The sequence below is a fragment of the Staurois parvus genome, unplaced genomic scaffold (genome assembly GCF_062004578.1).
Source record: "Staurois parvus isolate SC_StPar_1 unplaced genomic scaffold, SC_StPar_1.0 ptg000147l, whole genome shotgun sequence".
NCBI classification, from domain to species: Eukaryota; Metazoa; Chordata; class Amphibia; order Anura; family Ranidae; genus Staurois; species Staurois parvus.
This window is the reverse complement of record NW_028317943.1, coordinates 24,194,123-24,217,194: the sequence shown is the minus strand read 5'-3', so window position 1 is coordinate 24,217,194 and position 23,072 is coordinate 24,194,123. Positions and strand designations below refer to the sequence as shown.

General features: G+C 41.3%; 1 protein-coding gene across 7 annotated transcripts in view; it reads right to left on the bottom strand.

The window, feature by feature from the left end:
• SRGAP1 (SLIT-ROBO Rho GTPase activating protein 1) overlaps positions 1–23,072 on the bottom strand; it is a 228,654-nt gene that overhangs the window by 129,026 nt on the left and 76,556 nt on the right. For all 7 annotated transcript variants that reach the window (XM_089674139.1, XM_089674140.1, XM_089674141.1 and 4 more), the window contains exon 2: positions 6,414–6,609. In XM_089674139.1, the coding sequence (XP_089530265.1) occupies positions 6,414–6,609 (196 nt within the window). The remainder of the gene's footprint in view (positions 1–6,413; positions 6,610–23,072) is intronic.

Below are 23,072 nucleotides of genomic sequence, written 5' to 3'. Positions count from 1 at the left end.
ACGCCCCTTGAGGGTTAGGGACTGACGTGAATGAATTGACGGCGCTATATAACCACCTGAAACAAAATTTTTTTTAAATAGTCAATCCGTACTTCATTATTCCAAAATGGATTAAATTCATCTTTTGCCTCAACATTCTACAAACTGTACCTCATAATGACAATGTGAAAGAAGTTAGTTTTGAAATCTTTGCAATTTATTAAAAAAAAAAAAAAAAAAAAACCCCATGTACATAAGTATTCACAGCCTTTGCTCAATACTTTGTTGAAGCACCTTTAGCACCAATTACAGCCTCAATTCGTTTTGAGTATGATGCTACAAGCTTGGCACACCTATTTTTGAGCAATTTCTCCCATTCTACTTTGCAGTGCCTCTTAAGCTCCATCAGGTTGGATGGGGAGCGTCGGTGCAGAGTTATTTTCAGATCTCTCCAGTGATGTTCAAATTGGGTTCAAGTCTGGACCACTTCAGGACATTCCCAGAGTTGGCCCGTAGCCACTCCTTTATTATGTGGGCTGTGTGCTTAGGGTTTTTGTCCTGTTGAAAGATGAACCGTCACCCCAGTCTAAGGTCCAGAGCGCTCTGGAACAGGTAATCAAGGATTTCTCTGTACATTGCTGCATTCCTCTTTCCTTCAACTAGACTCCCAGTTCCTGCCGCTGAAAAACATCCCCACAGCATGATGCTGCCACCACCATGCTTCACTGTAGGGATGGTATTGGCCAGGTGGTGAGCAGTGCCTGGTTTCCTCCAGACATGATGCTTTGCATTCAGGTCAAAGAGTTCAATCTTTGTTTCATCAGGCCAGAGTTTTGTTTCTCATGGTCTGAGTCCCTCAGCTGCCTTTTGGCCAACTCCAGGCAGGCTTCCATTTGCCTTTTACTGAGGAGTGGCTTCCGTCTGGCCACTCTACCATACAGGCCTGATTAGTGGAGTGCTGCAGAGATAGTTGTTCTTCTGGAAGGTTCTCCTCTCCACAGAGAAATGCTGGAGCTCTTTCAGAGTGACCATCGGGTGCTTGGTTACCTCCCTGGCTAAAGCCCTTCTCCCTCAATCGCTCATTTTGGCTGGGCGCTCCTCTCTAGGAAGATTCCTGGTGGTCCAAACTTCCTCCATTTATGGATGATGTGCTCATTGGGACCTCCAATGCTGCAGAAATTTTTCAGTACCCTTCCCCAGATCTGTGCCTTGATACAATCCTGTCTCAGAGGTCTGTGGACAATTCCTTGGACTTCATGGCTTGGTTTGTGCTCTGACATGCACTGGTAACTGTGGGACCTTGTATAGACAGGTTTATGCCTTTCCTAATCATGTCCAATTAACTGAATTTCCCACAGGTGGACTACAATCAAGTTGTGGAAACATCTCAAGGAAGATCAGTGGGAACAGGATGCACCAGAGCTCAATTTTGAGTGGCATGCCAAAGGCTGTGAATACTTATGCACATGGGTTTTTTTTCTTTTCTTTTTAATAAATTGCAAAGATTTCAAAACTAATTTCTTTCACGTTATCATTGTGCCACTGTTTGTAGAATGTTGAGGAAAAAATGAATTTAATCAATTTTGGAATAAGGCTGTAACATAACAAAATGTGGCAAAAGTTATGTGTTGAATACTTGCTGGATGCACTGTACATACATACATACATATACACACATACAAAACCAATAATATCTTTAAGAATATGAATAGAGCAAATGTTGACGACTCCATTCACAGAAATGAATCAGGTTATTCCAAGGGCTACATAGAAACTCAGCACTCAAGTTTCACCTTTCATCAGCTTACGACAGTGAAAGCAATGACAAATGATTGCTCTGATTGGTTGTTACAGGACCTGCACTTTTTATATTTCTCTTTGCTATAATAATTGAAGGCCTGTGGCTCTGCTTACACATCAACCACAAATCAATAGAGTTGAGACAAAAAAAAAAAAATGTGGTTTTCATATAGCAAACAGGACAAAGGACCTTGATTTGAAGAAATTTTTTTTGTAACCAAATCTACCTATGAAAGGAATACAGCACAGCAGTGTCATGAAAAGGTCTCCATCACATCTTTTCAGAAAAGTATTAGGCAGGAATCGGAACTATTCAAGCATGGCATTTCACTTCAGCTGTTTCTCCAAGGATGTACACTATTTACAAACGCAAGACATACTTCGGTCAACAGCTGGCCACTGACAACATGTTGACAAGCACAAAGCTTCAGCAATTCGAATAGGTAGTACAGATCGCATTATCCCTGCACCCTAGAGTCATTCAGAATAATATGTCGTCTCACGCATAACGATATCTGCTCGGATTTGGAAACCTGTACATATCAAACAGCTGTAAGATCGGTCTAATTTATGAATCAACAGGACCTTACACCATTATCAGAGCTGCAGCTTAACCACTTTCCTGCCGCCCTGTAGCAGAAATACTGATCACAGACCAGGGAGAGCCCTGTGTGTAAACAATACAAATCTCTTCCCTGTCAGCTCCTGCACATTGCTTTGTATTACTCTGCATAGCAGAGCAAAACAAAGCAATGTGCTGACACAGTGAAAGACACACACAGCACACAGTTAACCCTTTAATCGCCCCAGATGTTAACCCCTTCCTGCCCAGTGCCATTAGTACAGTGTCCGTGCTTTTTATTAGCACTGATCACTGCATTGGTGTCACTGGGGAGAGGTCAGTGACACCAAGTCAGTTCCCCCCCAGTGTCAGAATGCCCACCGCAGTTCCGCTAAAAGTCTCTGATTGCCACCATTACTAGTATAAAAGAAAAATAAATTCCAGTATATATACCACCATAACTTTCATGTAAACCAACTAATTTACACGCATTGGGGTTTTTTTTTTAGCAAAGACATTTAGCAGAATACATTTTATCCTAAATTTATGACGAAATTAGATTTAATTCTTTTAATGGAAATGTTCAATAGCAAAAAGTACAAAAATAGTTTCTTTTTCTCAAAATTGTTGGGTCTTTTTTTTTGTTTATAGCCCAAAAAATAAAAACCGCACAGACAATCAAATACCACCAAAAGAAAGCACCATTTGTGGGGGGGAAAAAAAAGGACAAATTTCTTTTGGGTGCAGTGTTGCATGACTGCGCAATTATCAGTTAAAGTAATGCAGCGCCGTAAAGCAAAAAAAGGCCTGGTCAGGAGGGCAAGTGGTTAAAGTATAACTAACGGCAGAACTTTATTTTTAGTTTTAGATAGAGGAGAGGGAATAGAACCCCTGTCACATTTTATTGCTGTCTGTGCCCCCAATAGGGAGATACACCCTATTTGTCCTGTTTACCATTATCAATGAAAGTGAAAGTAAAAGAAAATCCCAAAATTTGGGTTGTCCCCAGAAAAGTAAGAGGGGAAATCTTCCAATGGGGACACTAGTTCTGGTGACCTGTGAGGCCCCAAGGAATTAATTTTCAATTTGCAGGGATTTCCTCCCACTTCCTGTTTGTCTATGGGACAGGAAGTGAAGGGAAATCTCTGCAATGGGACATAGATGGCAAAATAAAAACAGGGAAGGGTTATAAGCCTTCCTTGCTTTATCCAAAATAAAAAAAAGTAACAGTCTTCGCCCTGGTTCACACTGTGGTGTGGGAAACACAGTGAATCCTGTGCGTTTCCCGCACCACATTGCAATCCCATGGCATCCATGCGATCTGGTGCGGGTGTCAATTTTAAATTAACACCCCAAAACAGATCGCAAAAAGCAGTGAGATTACCAGAATTGCGATGCGATGTGAATCAGGTGTGGGGAAAAAAAAAAAGGGTCCTGCGCCTTTTTTGGTGCGGATATGATGTGATTTGAGCCATACAAAATGTATGGCTTAAATCGCATCCCATTGACATCGCATGTGATCTGCACAGGACTGTGGTGCAGTTCCTGTGCAAATCACATGCGATGTGCTGCATCGTATTAGTGTGAACCAGGGCTTAAGCACAGAACATAATGGAGACATACCTTTATTCAAAACTAGCCTTAATCTAGTTAGATAACCTGCATCTGCAAACACTACATGTTCCTTAACAACATGCACAGCTGTTGTGTTTCTGTATTTCTTTTCTGTGACACTGGCTTAAATAATCAACCCCTTGTACACCACATACTAATTAGAATCAAAATGGGAACTGCAGCTTATGCTCTGTCATTTTCAAACAATGCCAAACCTTAGGCGCAGCTCACACTGAAGAAAATGCAAGATGAAATCTGTGCTATTACATAGTAGGTAACACCGTTACCTCCTGCAAATTACCCTAAATGGATGACACCATCATATCAACCGCAGCATTACTAACTGCCATTTCAATGGGCAGCAGAGGAGAAGTGACATTTTCCTCGTACTGTCCACACATTCTTTTTCCAACATAAGTAATAATAGTCAGCTTATAATTATTGTCAACAATTAGCATACTCTATATGCACATCAGTCCCTGCCCTCATAGCGCACACAGTCTAAGGTCCCAAGCTCACATTCATACATATACTAGGGACAATTTACAGTGGAGCCAATTAACCTACCAGCAAGTTTTTTTGGACTGTGGAAGGAAGCTGAAGTACCCAGAGGAAACACACGCAAGCAAAGGGAGAGCATGAAAACTCCATACAGATCGTGCATACTATACTAAGCCACTAAATATAAGGGGATAAGAGATGTCGCACAGCACTAGCTCAACAGGGGAACAGAAATGTAAACGGCCTTAGCCATGACTGAGGCTATTCACATTTCTTTTCACCTGTTGAGCTAGTGCTGTGCGACATCTCTCATCTCCTCATACTTCACTGCTTTCTGGATTAAGCAAAAGACAGCCTGCACCCTTATATTGCTGTGAGACACCGGACTTACCAGAGTACCTTAAGCAGCACAATAAGTGGTATAGGGTATTGCAAGATATATATATAATTATTTACACATTGTCACAATATTGTACGCCAGAAGAACCAAACAAAAATAATAAAGAAGAAGAGATCCTAGCGTAGAGAAGTAGGCTTACAAGCCCAAGTAAAGATCCACATAAGGAATTTCCCAGAAAAAGTTTTCTTATTTAGTCTTCATTGATAAGGCAGGTGGCAGTTTGCGGGTTCTACACACTTGTGCTTTTTTGATGCCTTTTAAATGAGCAGGGAATTGCAAAATGGACCTTCCCTTTTTTACTAAAAAAAGAAAAATTGCATGCAGCTCTGCATGCTGATATGAAATCATCCTACATTCATTAGCTAAACATATTCTGCTATGACTTACATTTACTGTTTTTCCACTTAGTTGAGGCACTGATTATGTAACCCTGACCTCACATCTGAAACCTGAGAAGTCACATGTTCCAGGGAGGCAGATCCAGAGTTCCAGGCAGCGTTCCAGGGAGACGGTTCCATCTACCCTTAGTGGAAATGGTCGCCAGGACAAGATTGGAGGTGATAGATAATAGGGCATGCAAAGAATAAAAAGCCTGCAATTATCTATAATTATCTCTTTGTAAACTGTCACTACTAAACAGAATTAATTTTTAAAGTGTGTGGGGGATTTGCTTTTTGATATACATTCATAGTTAAAAAAAAAAAAAAAGACTAAGGCAATATAAGATATTACACTCCAGACACCAATTTGCTCAGTAAGTAGCAGCCTTGATATGTCCACTCAATGCCCTTCAAGAAGAGCTATGCATATCGATGTTAATTTATGGCCAGTATAAAAAATTGAATCTGATAATCAGGGAGATCCTACTGCTACTTAGAAATGAAGGCAGAAGAGATACTTCTCTGGTCCAGCTGAATAACAGTATGCGTTATAAAACAGGAGTCTCTTTTATAGTAACACAGCACTTATAGACTGAAATGGGTTTCAATAAATCAGCAAATTGAGAACTAAAGTTAGCCGACTTAAAATTTCTTGTAAAGTAAAAGTATTTCTGCAGTTTTTTTGTCTTTATAGTGTAACAAAAGGCATACAGAGATTTTAGAATATTTATATGAAAGTACAGTAGAATTATCCAGTATTATGACACCCAGTGAACAGCATCCCCCTCTTTTGTCACCTATAGAATACCTCATATAATAAACTGGAGCAGTTATAATGTCTTATGCTTTGTAACAAAATCAGCATACAACTACTGAAGTATAATATTACAAGGAAGCATAATCAAAGAAAACACTACCCACAATGCATATGAGCTACTGTATAAAATACACCAATGTTTAAAGGGTACTGCCACATAATACAATGTGACATTTATGACTATAGCCCTTTTTTATTTTTAGCTACAGTTCATAGCACCAATCACATATAGCACTGCAAATACAAAAGCATGGTGTCTTTACTGCTATGAAGACAGGGTATCAAGACTAGTTCGATACCAGAAGCTGCATGTTCAAATACAGATGGAGGAAATAGAGAAAACACATAAAGAGCTCTTACTTGTACTGTTGATGATCCTTTGTGCTCCTGGTCTTAGCCATAAATCTCTCGGCAAGTTTTTCCAGATTACGAGAATACTCAGTCTCAATTTCTGCTTTCTTGCGGAAGAAGTCCTGTAGGTCCTGGAGAAGCTGAACTCTCATCTCTGTCTGTTGCTCCAAGCATTTCTGCTGTTCCACCAGCTGAGCCCTAATCTCTGCAAAGGGAAACAAACAAAAATGAAGTTTAAAAAAAATCAACTAAGATCAATCCACTGAAGAAATAAAAGGAGTGCTAGTAGTAGGAATAAAACAATATTAAAATGTTTTTAAAAAAAAAAAAGAAAAAAAAGAAAAAAGCTAAATGACCAATATTAAAGTGGTCATAAAGGAAAAAAATGTTTTTTTTACCTTAATGCATTTTCTGTATTTAAAAAAAACAAAAAACTTTCAATTACTGCTCTGCTCCAGTGCTGTACCCAACTGCAGGAGCTCTTCTACCTTCTCTCTCTTCTCACAGGAGATTTGGCAGCAGTGGGAGCCATTGGCTCCTGCTACTGTCAATCAAAGCCAATGAACAGGGAGCAGGGGCAGGGCTGAGCCAAGCTGTAGGCCAGCAAATGTGCCACCATAGGAAGTGGCTTCCTATGGTGGCAAATTGGAAAAGAGGAGGAGCCAAGAGCACCAACAGGGGACCCTAGCAAAGGTGGTTTGGGGCAGCTGTGTGCAAAACCACTGCATAGAAGTATGACATGTTTATAATAATTATAAAAAATTTAAACCATTACGATCACTTTAGGTTTATTGTATAGCAGAAGCATGATTACAATGTTTATACTGCTATGGAATGTTCATACTGCTACCATTTCAACCAGATGCTTTGATCCACTCTACAAAAGAAAAAAAAATGGCAACTGGACCTGAAACCAGCCAATCTTTGCCAAGTACCTCCCAGCTGTGATAAAGTAAGTACACTGCTTGTTTTAACAATTTTCAAACAATATCTTATAAAAGCCTCTCAACCTTTTCAACATAGAGGAACCCTTGAAACGATTTTCAGGTCTCAGGGAACCCTTGCTAAAACCAATTCATTGGTGGTCAGTGAGGAAAATGCCTCCTTTACAGCGGTAGTCAGAATGCCATACTTATAGACAAGTAAAATGATTACTGGTATCATGCAGTTTCCTTTGTCTAATCCAAAACCATAAGAGTCACAATGCAGTTATGTAGTCAGGAAAACATCATCACGACTAAAGCTGGATATAAGAAGACTTTTCTTCAAATTTTTTGTTTAAGAATGTTTGTACATTTATGGATTTCCTAATTGTTTTTCACACGGGTGTTCGGTTTTCATTCATAAACTGACATACAGGACACTCGTGTATTTCTATGGACTAACGCATGTAAACGGATGATAATCTGTTTACATCCGTTAATGTCCACATCAGTCAACATCCATTTGTTTTTTGAATGGAAGAAACCCCTATTTTTCTCCCGATAAAAAAACAGAATGGACAAAAAAAATGGATGTAAACTGCTGAAAAACTGATGTGAACTGATGAAAAACTGACGTGAACGCCCATGTGAAAGGAACCTTAGTGGGGTCAAATCAATGTTCGTTTTTGAGCACAAGGACAAGAAAATTTGAGGAGAAAAGATGGAAAATTTTTCTTCAACTTAAATGACCAACTATATCTATATGTGATTTTCATTCAGGAAATTATATTCATTATAACAAAAAACAAAAAAAAGACTGATAAACAGCAAAACAAATTTTGAAGAGGGTGCAGAGAGGTAAGGGCATTGTGTGCCAGGATGGGGAGGAAAATAGCCAAGTATAAATATAAAGGGTTGCATTCAGGGCATTTGTTAAAACTTGGACACTGAAAAAACAAACCAAGTAGTCCTGGTTGTTACATATGTGGAATATCGATCATGATGTTGAGCTGTCAATTCTTCTAGAAGTCGGGGGCAAGTAAATATACATGTGTACCATAAGGTGACAGTAGGTGCCCGAGTTGTTTTCCAGTGTCTCGGAATCATATTCCTAGCAGCAAATAAAAAGAAGTGATATAGACCCTTTTTGGATGTCTATACAGTGCCTGGGAGAATGTATGCATGTCCTTCATCATTTCATAGACCCAGATAATGTTGGTCCAAAAGTCAGGAATCAATGGCCAAGACTACCATGTGTTTGACATTCGTGGCGATACCTCACGTGTAGCGCGACCGCCGATTACATATGCGTGCGGGACTTCGTGCACGTTCGCATTTTAGCACGGGGGAAAAGGGGCCCTTTTAAAATGGTTTTCATTTTATTTATTTCTTTAACACTGTAACTAACTTTTTTTTTTATCAACTTTATTGCTATTACAAGGGATAAACAACAACCTATGTAATAGCATGGGCCGTGACAGGTCCACTCTCTCTCAGATTGGTCTGATTGGCTCTTTTCCTGGCAGGTAATAGCCAGATAAACAAAGAACTGAAACAGGAAGTGAAGAAATCCTCATCGTTTCCAGTTTCTGATGTCACACAGCGGGAGGAACATCATCAGTTCCTCTCGCTGTGCGTTGAGCTAGATGCCGCCTGTTGCACCCTTGCCAGGCTCTCCGATAGCATAGGAGAGCCCAGTAAAGGCAATGGCGTCGAGAGGGACCCGCTTCCTTCACCTGTAAAAGTAATCCAGTGGCTCGTTAGCTGCTCGGATTACTTTTACTTTGTAAGAAAATCGCTGGCCCAACAAAATTATACCTCAAAAATTGCTGTAGCTTCAGAGATAACTGAGAAATCACCCTTCCAATCCGAAGATGTTCATAAATGTACGGCACATGGGAAGTGGTTAACAGAAAATCCAGGGAGGGCTGACAACACTAAAGTCAGCCATACATGGATCAAAATTCAGCTGGTTCAACAGCAAATGGACAAATTTCGATCCATGTACAGGCAGGTTGGTTGGTTCTGTACATTCAGGTTGTTGGGCTTTTCCCGATCGATTAGTGCCGCCAGCAACAGTTGAAAACCATCATAGAGCGAGGCTTTAACTACTTGCCAACCGCAGATACCCGAATGACAGTTACACTGCAGCCGGCCAGTTCTGGGAGGGCGTCATATGACGTCCTCCCAGAATGTGCTCTCCTGCGCTCCCCTGGGGGCGCGCACCCGGCAAGCTCTGTGATCGCCGTGTCCTACAGACACAGCTGATCACGTGATGTGGTAAAAGACCAATCACAGCGGCCTTTTACCATGTGAACAGCCGTGTCCAATGACACGCTGATCACCGGGAAATGCAATTGCCAGTTCTTGGCTGCACTTTCCTCATGCTATCAGAGCGCGAGAAAAGTAATGCCGAGAACCGGCAGTTGTCAGAGCAGGGATCGGCACTGATCATCGGGGCACTGATGATCAGTGCCCTGACGATCGGTGCCCAGCAGTTCCACCCACCAGTTCCACCCACCTGTGCCCAGAAGTGCCACCCACCTGTGCCCAGAAGTGCCACCCACCTGTGCCCATCAATGCAGTGCTGCCAGTCAGTGCCACCAGTCCGTGCCCAGTGGTTGTGCCAGTCAGTGCCCAGTTGCGCCAGTCAATGCCCAGCAGTGATGCCAATCAATGCCACCTATCAGTGCTGCCTATCAGTACCACCTATCCGTGCCACCTCATTAGTGCTGCCTATCAGTGCCCATCAGTGCCACCTCATCAACGCACATCAGTGAAGGAGAAAAATTACCTGTTTGAAAAATTGTATAATAGAAAAAGAAAAAAAAATTTTTTTTCAAATTTTTTGCACTTTTTTGTTTATAGCACATAAAGTTAAAAATTAAAAAAAAATTATAAAAATTTCTTATGGGTACAATCTTGCATGACCGCGCAATTGTCAAAGTACGACAGCGCTGAAAGCTGAAAATTGGCCTGGTAAAGAAGGGGGTATAAGTGCCCGGTAGGCAAGTGGTTAACAAACATCTATACAATAATGGTTTAAATTGTTTGATGGAAAGTATCATTCAGTGTAGCGGATACTGCAGGCCTTTACATCTCTGTTAGTAATGGAGGCCTTCAGAAAATAAATACCATTAGTTAAAAAGAAGAACTAAAAGATTTGAACTTGAAGCTGGCAACCCAAATAGATGACCTTACTACACAGTGGTGCCAACTACTTATGACCTTGAGAATCTTATATTACAGCTCAGCACACTAGATCTTAAGCAAACAGCATCTGCACACAAGCAGACACCTATTAATAAACTAATAGAGCTCGTGTATTTTTTCATCTGGTCCGAGAAGGAGCAAGTCTCATTCATCTGAAATAAAGGTGGTATGAAATTACCACATCAGCTAGCAGTGGTGGCTTGGGAAAAAAAAAACAACATTCTTTCAAATTCTGCCTTCCACGACTTAACCTGCCAGTTGGCACAAGATACATGGCATGTGGTAGTTTTTACATACTGCTTGTATTCCTAAATAAGCAGTTCAACAGCAGCATGGATGCTCAGATGTCTATCTAGAACAAGTGTGTTCTAGAAAAGCTTCAGGCTCAGCAGATACTTCTCATAAGAATCACATGCTTCAATGTCTCTTGGCTGCTCCCAGATTAAACACAGGTTTAAAAAAAGAAAAGAATTAGAGCTCAAAATTTCTATTTATTAAGAACACGTTGAATTATTATCCCAGGTCCTAGTTTCTGAAAGCTCCATGTTCCCCATGGCATAGGCTTGTCAGAGCTGACGCTTAACCACTTGCAGACTGGGCACTTTTACCTGCTTCCTGCTCAGGCCAATTTTCACCTTAATGCCGTTGCATTTTGAATGAGAATTGCGCAGTCATGCAACACTGTACCCATATGAAATTTGTATTATTCTTTTCACACAAATAGAGCTTTCTTTTCGTGGTACTTAATCGCCACTGAGATTTTTATTTTTTGCACTGTAAACAAAAAACAGAACAAAAAAATCTCCAAAATGTTGCAAACATGTAAATTTTCTCCTTCACTAATGTGTGTTGATGAGGCTGCACTGATAGGCAGCACTGACGGGTGGCACTGATGGGTTCTACTCATAGGTGGCACTGCTATACACTGATGGGTGGCACGGCTGGGAACGTTTGGAGCTGCACTGATAATCAGTGACCTGATTATCAGTGACATGATTATCAGTGAAGATGTCCTCTGTGACACTTGCTGGTTATCAGCAGTACTTTACTATCACAGCGTCAGGAAAAGTGCAGCCGATAACCGACAACTGTATTTACTTTGTGATCAGCTGTGTCATTGGACACAGCTGAAGACGTGTTAAAAGGCCGCTGTGATTGGTCTTTTACCTTGTTATGCGATCAGCTGTGTTCATAGGACACAGAGATCACAGACAGTGCCGGGTGCGTGTGCGTTCTGGGAAGGCGTTATATGACACCCTCCCAGAACTGGATAACCGCACTGTAGCCGTCATTCAGCTATAGCGCGTTTATAAAGTGGTTAAAGTGTTACTAAATCCTCAACAATAAAATCAGTCTGTATATGCAGTTAAATATGCTTGATATACTGTGGAACCTAAGGGTTTAATCCTCTGCATTGTATAAAAAGGCTGTTTGATCCTGACTTCTCTGATCCTCCCCTTCTTCCTGTGTCACCTGATAAAACATATCATGTGGAGACACTCTGCACATGCTCAGTTTGGTGTGTATTGCTAAAGAGAGATTTTTTTTTCTTGGGAGAGTGCATGTGAACAGCACAGGGCCAATCAGCACTGTCCAGACAGAGGTCAGGGGTTCTGCATCCTCCTAGAGCAGAAAGAAAGTTCCTCCTACAAGCTTTAACTAGTGATCTGCTGAACACTGCTAGAAGTCACAAGACTGTTCTAACTGCTGATGAGAAAAGGTATTTGGCAGTTTAAATTTACTAATATAATTGTATTTCCATGTTCTGTGTACTGTCGGAGACCAGATAGAGTGAATGCAGGATCCTGGGTTTAGTAATACTTTAGCCGCTTTCAGACTGCCCTGTAGTAGAAGCACTGCTACAGGACGGCAGGGATGCACTCACAAAATCGCTATATATATATATATATATATATATATATATATATATATATATATATATATATATATATATATATATATATACACACACACACACATATATATATACATATAGACATATATATACACACACACACACACACACACATATATATATATATACATACACACACGTGATTTGCATTTCCGGGTAGGAGGTGCGCCTAGTTTTTAACCCCTTCCTGCCCAGTGTCATTAGTACAGTGACAATTCTTTTTATTAGCACTGATCACTGTATTAATGTCACTGGGGATGTTGGTGGCAGTTAGTTCCCCCCATGTCAATATGCCCGCCGCAGTCCCGCAATAGGTTGCTGATCGCCACCATTACTAGTAATAAATAAATAAATAAAAATTCCAGTATATGGATAGGATTGTAAATCTTGACCATTGGTACAATTTAAACCTCCATTAGTTTACACATCACAAACTAAAAGCAAATCTGGCCATAGACTGTTTGAATCTCAGTCGGTTCAGCCGAGATTGGAACCATGTATTAGCAGGATGAATGTACCCAAGTTTATCAATCAACTTGGGTACAACCAGCCTGTCAGATTTTAAATGCACTTATTGGAAGAGGCTATTACAGCTGCAAGCAGAAATCACTGTTTTCCTAGTGGGGACTGCCCCCCCCCAACCAGGAGAGCACAATAGCTCGACGGGAGGAATTCCCCATCAACCCTGGCTGTGTTGAACGGGAAATCAAGTGATTTTCTTTCCTGCAAACCGCAGTCGTGGGAAAGAAAAATCGCTCCATCTATGGCTGGCTCCATACTACAGGTGGCTTGGTACACCCAAACAACTACCTGAAGGGTTAAATTTGCTTTGTATTGTGACAAGTCAAAGCAAGCATGTTATGCAGCTTTCAAGCGGTGCTTGGTGGTACATGCCAAATACCCAGCACTGCCTACATGTCAGCCCCCTAACCCACTGGGAAAAAGATCTGAAAGCTATATGAAGAATGGCCTGAAAATCCTTCTGGTATTGGAAATACTTTTGCAATGATTGAGTATTGCAGATTTTTTTTTTTATATAGCAGGTAATTTCACAAGAACAATGGAGAGATATTACCCAAAACAGCACCAGTACAAAGAACAGAAAAGAAAAGGTGTCACTAAATCCTTGCCTTTACAGAGACATGAAAATTACTTTTGCCTTATGGGAGACAAAATAGACACACACTGTGAGCTTAATGAACAGCTCAGCAGGAAGCTAATGTTTCCCATTGTTCTCCAATATATCCAACATGTTATTTAATGTTCTTATACACAGCAGAATTTGCTGTTGGAAACACGTTGCCTGAATGGCTTTAACTACTAAACTGTTGTTTATCCCTTAATATTGACCCATCCAAAAGGAAGAGTTGACATGAGTACTGACTTTGAAAATGACAACTGAAAAAAAATAAATAAATAAAACTCATTTAGTTTCAGCAGAAACTATTCTCTGTATTATACCACTGCAACCACTCTGATAAAAAAACGTTCATGCTTCAGTTATTCCAATACAGTTTGAGATCGGACTTGTTGCGTTTGGGCAGTACACAAAGTTCTTATAAAGGCTCCATGCACACAGGCTAAAAAACAAACAAAAAAAAAAATGTTGCTCCTAGGAGAGTTTAAGGTTTTGCCTATAGAAGCAACAAATATTATCCTACGGGCCCATGCACATTAGGCCTCCTACGGGCCCATGCACATTAGGCCTCCTACGGGCCCATGCACATTAGGCCTCCTACGGGCCCATGCACATTAGGCCTCCTACGGGCCCATGCACATTAGGCCTCCTACGGGCCCATGCACATTAGGCCTCCTACGGGCCCATGCACATTAGGCCTCCTACGGGCCCATGCACATTAGGCCTCCTACGGGCCCATGCACATTAGGCATCCTACGGGCCCATGCACATTAGGCATCCTACGGGCCCATGCACATTAGGCATCCTACGGGCCCATGCACATTAGGCATCCTACGGGCCCATGCACATTAGGCATCCTACGGGCCCATGCACATTAGGCATCCTACGGGCCCATGCACATTAGGCAGTCTAGAGTCATTTTTTAAGCTCAGCGTTTAGAGGTAGGGGAAAAAAAAAAAAAAAGAAAACCACTAGTATAAAAAAATTCTCAAAATTATCTTTTTTTTTTTTTTTGCCAAGAGCTCTGTTTTTGTAAGCTAGTGTGCATGTAGCCTAAAGTGTTTTGGCTAGAGTAGACAAATGGTTGAAAATGTGTTTTGCTCGTTTTAGACCACAGCAAGCCATTCTAATGACTACTGAAAAATGTTTTAATATGTCACAGTAAAACATTATTCATGCTGGGCTATCAGCTACCCACCATGATTTGTCACTCAAATTTCGCAAGGACAACTGTATGGTTTACTGCCTGAACAGCAACAAAATTCCTTAGTACGTGGTACTTTCCAAAATGTAGTAAAAATAAATCAATAAGAAAGTTTTTTTTAGTCATCTGTGTTCCATTGGGCAAATTTCTAATCACTTCTTTTCCTTCACACATAAGTGAATAACTCTGCAAAGTGAGGGAATTCCCTTATGGACAGTTGTCACACCAGGAGTCCCCATTGAAGTACTTTCTCCCTATTCCTGCTCCAGGAACTCAAAACTGTAGTCTTTCAGTCCAAGTAACTGATCAGTAGGGCAAAGAGGCTGAATCTCCCAGCACAGATGCAGAGACAAGGGATCCACAGATACCGGTTTTTGATCGGGGAGTACCGATACATTCGGTCAAGTACTCACTGATACCAAGTACCAATACTTTGCGGTGCAATTTGTATCAATACAAAATGGACGCAAACTGCACCACAAAAAAATAGCATGCGATTTGAACTGGAATGTAATTTCTGAACAAAATCGCATGCAGTTTCCCCATTGCTCCAGTGTGAACCCAGGCTTGTCAGAGTTCATACAGGAGTGGTGCAGGAAACCTCCCTGCACTGTTTCCATGCTGTCACAGAAGGAAAAGCTGGAGATTTGAAATCCCCACGGCTTTCTCTCCTCCCAGTGCAGGGATAACAGCATGGGCTAGACAGTTTTTGATTGGTCAGCATTGCTGCAAGCAGAGAAGAGAAAGCCGTAGGGATTTCAAATTGCATGCTATTCTTTGCGGTGCAATTTGCATCCATACATTTTTTATTGACACAAATTGCACCACAAAGTATCAGTTTCAGGCATCAGGAGCATTTTCACGAGTAGAAGTACTCATGAAAATACACGGTATCGGCACGGATACCGGTATCGGTGCATCCCTAATAGAGACATGAAAGAAAAAAAAAAAAAAAACACTTTGAGGAAGTATTGCCAGCTCTTCTCCATTCTATATAGGAAAATAAAGTTTTGGCTTCAGGTAAATTAGGACAATAACTGCATTGCTCTTACATAGATTCAATTTTTCAAGTGCTACAATATGAAAAGGCTTTATTGCTATCGGAAGCAGACATTTATTTAGAACACATTATACATGGAGCCCAAAGTCTAAAAACCAATAAGTTAAAGTTCTACCCCATAATACACACAAATGGTTATCCTGCCATCGTGAAAGAAAAATTCTTCACAATCTTTTTTTGAATGTAAACAGACATGTAATTCTAGGTTGTGCTATGACTGCATCACATGGGAATACTACGACAGCCGGCACACCAGAAGCAGCAAGAAAATTCCAACAAACACAAAGGGATCAGTAAAACTTGCCAAGTTTAGAATAAGTTCAGTAATGACTTTGGCTAAAAGGCCTATGTTAACAAAATGACGAAAGTCAATGAAAAGCTGGGCCAAGCCATAACCGAATCACTGTACATACTGCTAAGTTGTTCTGTTAAATGAGTCACAGTCAAAGCTTCTAATTATTTTCCTTTTAAACTACAGAAAAGAATGAAGACTAGCAGAAAACCAAGGAGGTAAATCTTTCAAACCATTATGTGCTTACAAATAATTCACTGAGCCAAGACAGCATTATAAAGAGTGAGGCCGTATTAATGAATATGTGAACCGACAAGGCCAAAGAAAAATAAAAAGCTGACTTGTTACTTTAAACCCACTCAAATTAAATGAATGTCCACAATCCTGTATACCACAGTGGTCTCTGTGCCTAAATAATGCCTAGTGGCAGTAGACAAGCTTCGCAAGTATGTAGGGATGCTCTCCTCTACTCTTGTATCCTTGCTCACTAAGTGAAAGCATACCACAAATTACATGGTTATCAGGGGTTACATTACATGCATAATTAAACACAGTTGTGAAAATATCTTTGAGGAATTCTAAAATTTAGAATATTCCCACTATTTTTACAAGTTTATTAAAGATGTTATTCAGCCCCTGCCTCCCGACTTTCAATAAAAAGGACACTTATCTATCCAGGGATCCAGCATTGTCCTCACTCAGAGCGGTTCTTTTCTGGTCTCCAGATCACCAACACCACCATGCTAACTGTGGGGAGCCTGCTGTGACTCTTTGCGGCTTCACAGCCATCTCCCTGCACCCTGTTAATGGTCCTGCAGCCTCTTCGGAGCCCCCCCAAAAAAAGAAAGGTAGGAGGAGGCAGACAAGTGGAACCTCCCTTTAGGGGTAACATTCCACAAAAATGATATGGTTCTTGTTAAAGGAGTATGACGCATTGCAACCTCAAAACACACACACACACACACACACACACACACACAAAAAAATACAAAAAACAAAAAAAAACAGAAATTAGCCATGCTTTGATTGTACACATTTTCAGAATGCCTGTATCTATGAGAACAAGAAAGTCATGACTCCTCAGTCAAGACAGACAGTCAATAGGCATGCAGTCCTTACATGTGAAAGTGTGTGCATGCAACATATTGTCAATGCAAATTTGAATTTTTAATAAATTATGTAAAGCTGTTCCCTCCAGTTTACTGGCAAAAAAAAAAAATCTGTAGAAAGAAAATCAAAAATGTTTCAACAGAGCTTGAATTTCTAATTGAAATTGTGACCATCACCCTAAAGCAGAAACAACAACTCAAAGCTATCCCAAAATATCAGAGAATTAGAATATATTTTATACAAAATAAACCCAATCTTCAACAGTACAATGCTAACCGAGCAGTGCAATCATGTGACCACAGATTATGCCAGCCTCTCCTACTTTAAAGTGATTTTAAAGGTTACAATTTAAAAAAAATGTGATACTTACCTGCTCTGTGCAATGGTTTTGCACAGAGCAGTCTAGATTCTCTTCTTTTTGGCTCCATACCAGCAGTCCTGGCTTCTTCCCCCTGTCAAGTACCGCCAACAGCAAGCCTCTTGCTAGGGTGGCACTCAAGCAGGCTCGCTCCTGTGAATAGACTTTCTCCATTCACACACAGAGCGCGTCTCACCTCCTCCCCCAAAAAAAAGCTGTATTTGTACCATGCTGCAGAAGCTTATACAAGGGGGGGGGGAGGAATATACACAATACATTTGCCTGTGGGTTAACTTAAATGTCAGCAAAAGATCCAGCAATAGTGGAAGTTAAACTTGTGAGTCATTAATCTCGGTTCGCTTTTTGGTACCAGACATTGCGGGGCACTTGGCAGGAATCAGAAATGCATTATGACCACTTCTCTATACCCATCTAAACAGGGGCCTTAAGCTGGCTATGTACTAGTATACATATGTGCAAAAATTCTTTGAACATTCAGTGAATAGATGAATGACATTTGAAAGCACTTGCAAATTGTGTTTGCCTTTAAATTTTTTTTTTAAATGAATTGTTATTTCCCGAACGAAAATCAAATACACTGTTAGAAATTCACTTGTAAAAAATTTGCTCTCCTGCTCCTTTGAATTTTCTCTTCCATGCGGTTGAAAATTAACCGCACTAATGATTAGAAAATCGAACTGTGAAGGACAGCAGAAATATTCTTTTATTTTTGTGTTGTTCTGTTTGTGGCCAAACAGTCAGCTTGTCTGCTTTGTCTACAATTTGGAGTTCCTGTGCTCCGCAGGGGGTGGGGGGTGGAGAGTGGGATTGATCTCAGCAGGGAGCGCAGACAGCATGGTCTTTGGTGGCTGTAAAAAGGCCAGACCAGACCAGTTCTGACCAGGAGTTTGGGGCTTGGTCAATTGAAAGGGCCATATTTTTTCCTTATGAATGGGAGAGCTTGGGTCAGGATCTCAGTCACTCCTAGCTGAGCCCTAATTAGGAGATGCATTGAGCTGTGCTGTGCGCACTGCTGGGACTTGTGTTCCTATGTTGCCTGTGTAGTCTTGAAGCTGCGGCCAAGACACACAGCCCTCTTAAGACCCGTGACCTGTTGGCCCCTTGCCCATAGGAAAAGCGCTGTGTGAGGTCTGAGCTGAGGCCAGACCCCACAGCCAAGACCCCGCTGAGTCCCTGTAAGCCTGTCCGCTGCCGTCTCTGAAAGCTGATCGCTGTGAGGATCCCTGTCCCCTGGCTGCTGTTGTCCCTGAAAAGCTGATCGCTGTGAGGGTCCCTGTCCCCTGGCTGCTGTTGTCCCTGGAAAGCTGATCGCTGTGAGGGTCCCTGTCCCCTGGCTGCTGTTGTCCCTGGAAAGCTAATCGCTGTGAGGGTCCCTGTCCCCTGGCTGCTGTTGTCCCTGGAAAGCTGAACGCTGTGAGGGTCCCTGTCCGCTGGCTGCTGTTGTCCCTGAAAAGCTGACCACTGTGAGGGCTGCCCTATTGTGTGCCCGGATTATTATCGCCTGGACTGCCCCATTGAATGCCCGGATTATTACTTGCTTGAACTGCCCTATTGTGTGCCCCGGATTATTATAGCTATCTGGACTGCCCCACTGAGTGCTCGGACTATCGCTACCTGAACCACCCTACCGTGGGCCGGATTATCGCTGTTTGGACTCCTCCCTCTTCTCCCCCCCTTTTTGGGTAGTCGGACGCTACCCTTGTTACCCTGATTAAGTGCCTCACATATTTCAATAAAACTTTGTATGTTTAAAAGCTGGCAGCTATGCTGTTAGACACCCACACAAAATTTCTGCAGGCATGGCGTCCCTGGCTTGATATAGCTCAACCATCAAGATTCGACTAGTCCCTTTTGTCGATATAAAATTTACTAACCAGTTCATTTTACTTTTTTTTTTTTTCCTGCTGCGGTCCCCCTGGAGCCCTTTTCTTTGTCTTGTCTCCTTTCTCTTTGTTGCTCTCTTTGCTTTTGTTTAGTCTGTTTTTACACTATTTGTGCTGATTGTGATTTTTGCTTTGAGTGCAGTACCAGCAGTACTATATTCATATGCCGAGAGCCCTGCATGTGGAGTATCTATCCGCATTCAGAGAGACTCCATCTGCCATCTTCCCCGCCTTCTGTATGCGGATATACTGACAATTTTTCCTAAGAGTTTATTATGTCATTGGTCTCTAAATGTCTACCATTTTTGCGACTTATTGTTATATATATATATATATATATATATATATATATATATATATATATATATCTGGCACCTGTGTACGCAGTTTATTCTCATGTCTTTGTATCAGTACATATTCTGTATCACTCATCAAATACCTTGTACAGTTGCAAGAAAAAGTATGTGAGCCCCTTGGGATTACGTGGAGTTTTGCATGAATTGGGCATAAAATGTGCTCTGAACGTCATCTAAGTCACAACAATAGAAGAACACAGTCTGCTGAACATAATACTACACAAACATTAGATGTTGCCATGGTTTAATTGCACATAACATGTAAACATTCACAGTGCAGGGAGGAAAAAGTATGTGAACCTTTGGACTTAATAACTGGTTGACCCTCCTTTGGCAGCAATAACCTCAACCAAACGTTTCCTGTAGTTGCAGATCAGACCTGCACAACGATCTGGAGTAATTTTGGACCACTCCTCTTCACAAAACTGTTTCAGTGTAGCAATATTCTTGGGATGTCTGGTGTGAATCGCTCTCTTAGGGTCATGCCAGAGCATTTCAATTGGGTTGAGGTCAGGACTCTAACTGGGCCACTCCAGAAGGCGTATTCTGTACTGTTGCAGCCATTGTTTTGTTGAATTACTTGTATGCTTTGGGTCATTGTCCTGTTGCATCACCCATCCTCTGCGGAGCTTCAGTTGGCGGACAGATGGTCGTACGTTTTCCTGCAAAATGTCTTGATAAACTTTGGAATTCATTTTCCCATCAATGACAACAATCTGTCCAGGCCCTGAGGCAGCAAAGCAGCCCCAAACCATGATGCTCCCTCTGCCATGTTTTACAGTGGGGATGAGGTTTTGATGTTGGTGTGCTGTGCCTTTTTTTCTCCACACATGGTGTTGTGTGTTCTTCCCAAACAACTCAATCTTGGTTTCATCTGTCCACAGTATATTTTGCCAGTAGTGCTGTGAAACATCCAGGTGCTCTTTTGCAAACTTCAAACGTGCTGCAATATTCTTTTTGGACAGCAATGGCTTCCTCCGTGGTGTCCTCCCATGTACTCCATTCTTGTTTAATGTTTTCCTTATTGTAGATGTGTCAACAAAAATGTTGGCATGTGCCAAAGATTTCTGTAGGACTTTAGCTGACACTCTGGGATTCTTCTTTACCTCATGCAGCATTCTGCGCTGTGCTCTTGCAGTCATTTTTACAGGACAACCACGCCTAGGGAGAGTAGCAACAGTGCTAAACTTTCTCCATTTGTAAACAGTCTGTCTTACCGTGGACACATGAACATCAAGGCTTTTGGAGATACTTTTGTAACCCTTTCCAGCTTCATGCAAGTCAACAATTCTTGATCGTAGGTCTTCTGAGAGCTCTTTTCTGCGAGGCATGGTTCACATGAGACAGTGCTTCTTGAAAGTAGTAAACCCAAAACAGGTGTGTGTTTTTTAAGGGCAGGACCGCTGTCAGCAACACATCCAATATCATCACACTGATTGGAGTCAAGGTTGGCTCACTCCTGGCTCCAATTAGCTCTGGGAGAAGTCATTAAGCTAGGGCCTCACATACTTTTTCCTCCCTGCACTGTGAATGTTTACATGTTATGTGCAATTAAACCATGGCAACATCTAATGTTTGTGTAGTATTATGTTCAGCAGACTGTGTTCTTCTATTGTTGTGACTTAGATGACGTTCAGAGCACGTTTTTTGCCCAATTCATGCAAAACTCCACGGAATCCCAAGGGGTTCACATACTTTTTCTTGCAACTGTATGTTTTATTCCTGTCGGTCAATGCATCTGTTTTCGACTGATTCTCTGCTGTTACCTATTCTATACTAAAATTCCTTAAAGTACTAACAAAAATGTAGAACTCTCCATGATGGGACTTTAAAGGTAACCTACTACAACTGTGTCAAGTAAGTCCATCTTTACTTGTACAGAACAATAAATATGTCTAAAACCCCCAAAAAAACTTGTATGTTTATCATCCTCCGTGTACGTTCTGTCCCGCCTACGCTTCCGTCACACCAACATTCTTGAAATGTAAAATTTCAAACAAAATTCCACTAGTGTATAGCCAGCATTGAGGAGACGTCTGTATTTGGGCTCCCAGATCAAGCCACAGCTGTCACAAGTCTTACTGTTGATGCTTGGTTCTTCATTTGGTGCTCATTGCTACAAGATATTCAGCAGTATACACCATTCCTTGTTGTTATAAATATTCTGGGGGTTGAGCTAGGAACATAAGCATTGAGAAATTCTAATAAATATGAAGAGAAAGGGAGATTCTAAGAAATATGAAGAGAAGAGAAAGGAAGATTCAAACCACAGGCATTCAACCAGAAATGAAAAATCTATATTGCATGAACATTCCTTTCAATATTGCTGTTGTGGGGAGAAATTTCTGCATCTGCAGTTCTTGGTTGGCTAGACCTCTATCATGATTATTTGACCCCAACTCTTTATTGGTCCCCAAGGCTGCACCTCATGTTAAAGGTCTTTCAGGAAGCAGGCCGGCTCTCAACTTTCTAAAATAAAACGTTTAGATCTGCGCAAGACAGAGTCATGGGGGTGTCGGGAGATCTTTCATTTTCACATAGTGATGAGTTTACTTTAAAATAAACTCATCCCAATCTGGGCAATTAAATTTGAGCATTTAGATTTTTTTTTATAAATATTGGTTACCTTCAATAAAAACCACAAGAAAATAATGACTAGATCCAGAGACACAGACAGCTGAAGGTAAAAACGAAGAGCTAGAGGAGAAACAGCAGTACACTGATCTTCCCAATGAAAGGCTGTGCGGGGGGAGTAGGACAAGTCTGATCATTGGAGGAGAGTAGACTGGGTTCCCTGCAGAGCTAGAGAACTGACCATGCTGTGCATGCCTGTGTAGCGTGGTCAGTTTTTAAAAGGAAAGCAGAGGGACTGGCCAAAACACCAGGGATTTCACACAAAGGAGGCAATACAAAAAGAACAGGATACTTTTTCATACAAGTACATGGCACAGCATACATATATCAGTAATATTAAAACACCGGGTTTATATATTCTTTAACCACTTCATAAACTCATAAAAAGGCACCCGCATTTACAGCCTGCGCTCCCTGGGAGTGCGCGGCACCACGAACACCGATCGCTGTACGGGACCTATGTGTGAGGTCCCGATCATGTGATCCATCGATTGGCTAATCAGTGATCACATGAATAGTAAGCAAGATGTCATTTCCTGACATCATTGCTTACTACTAGTG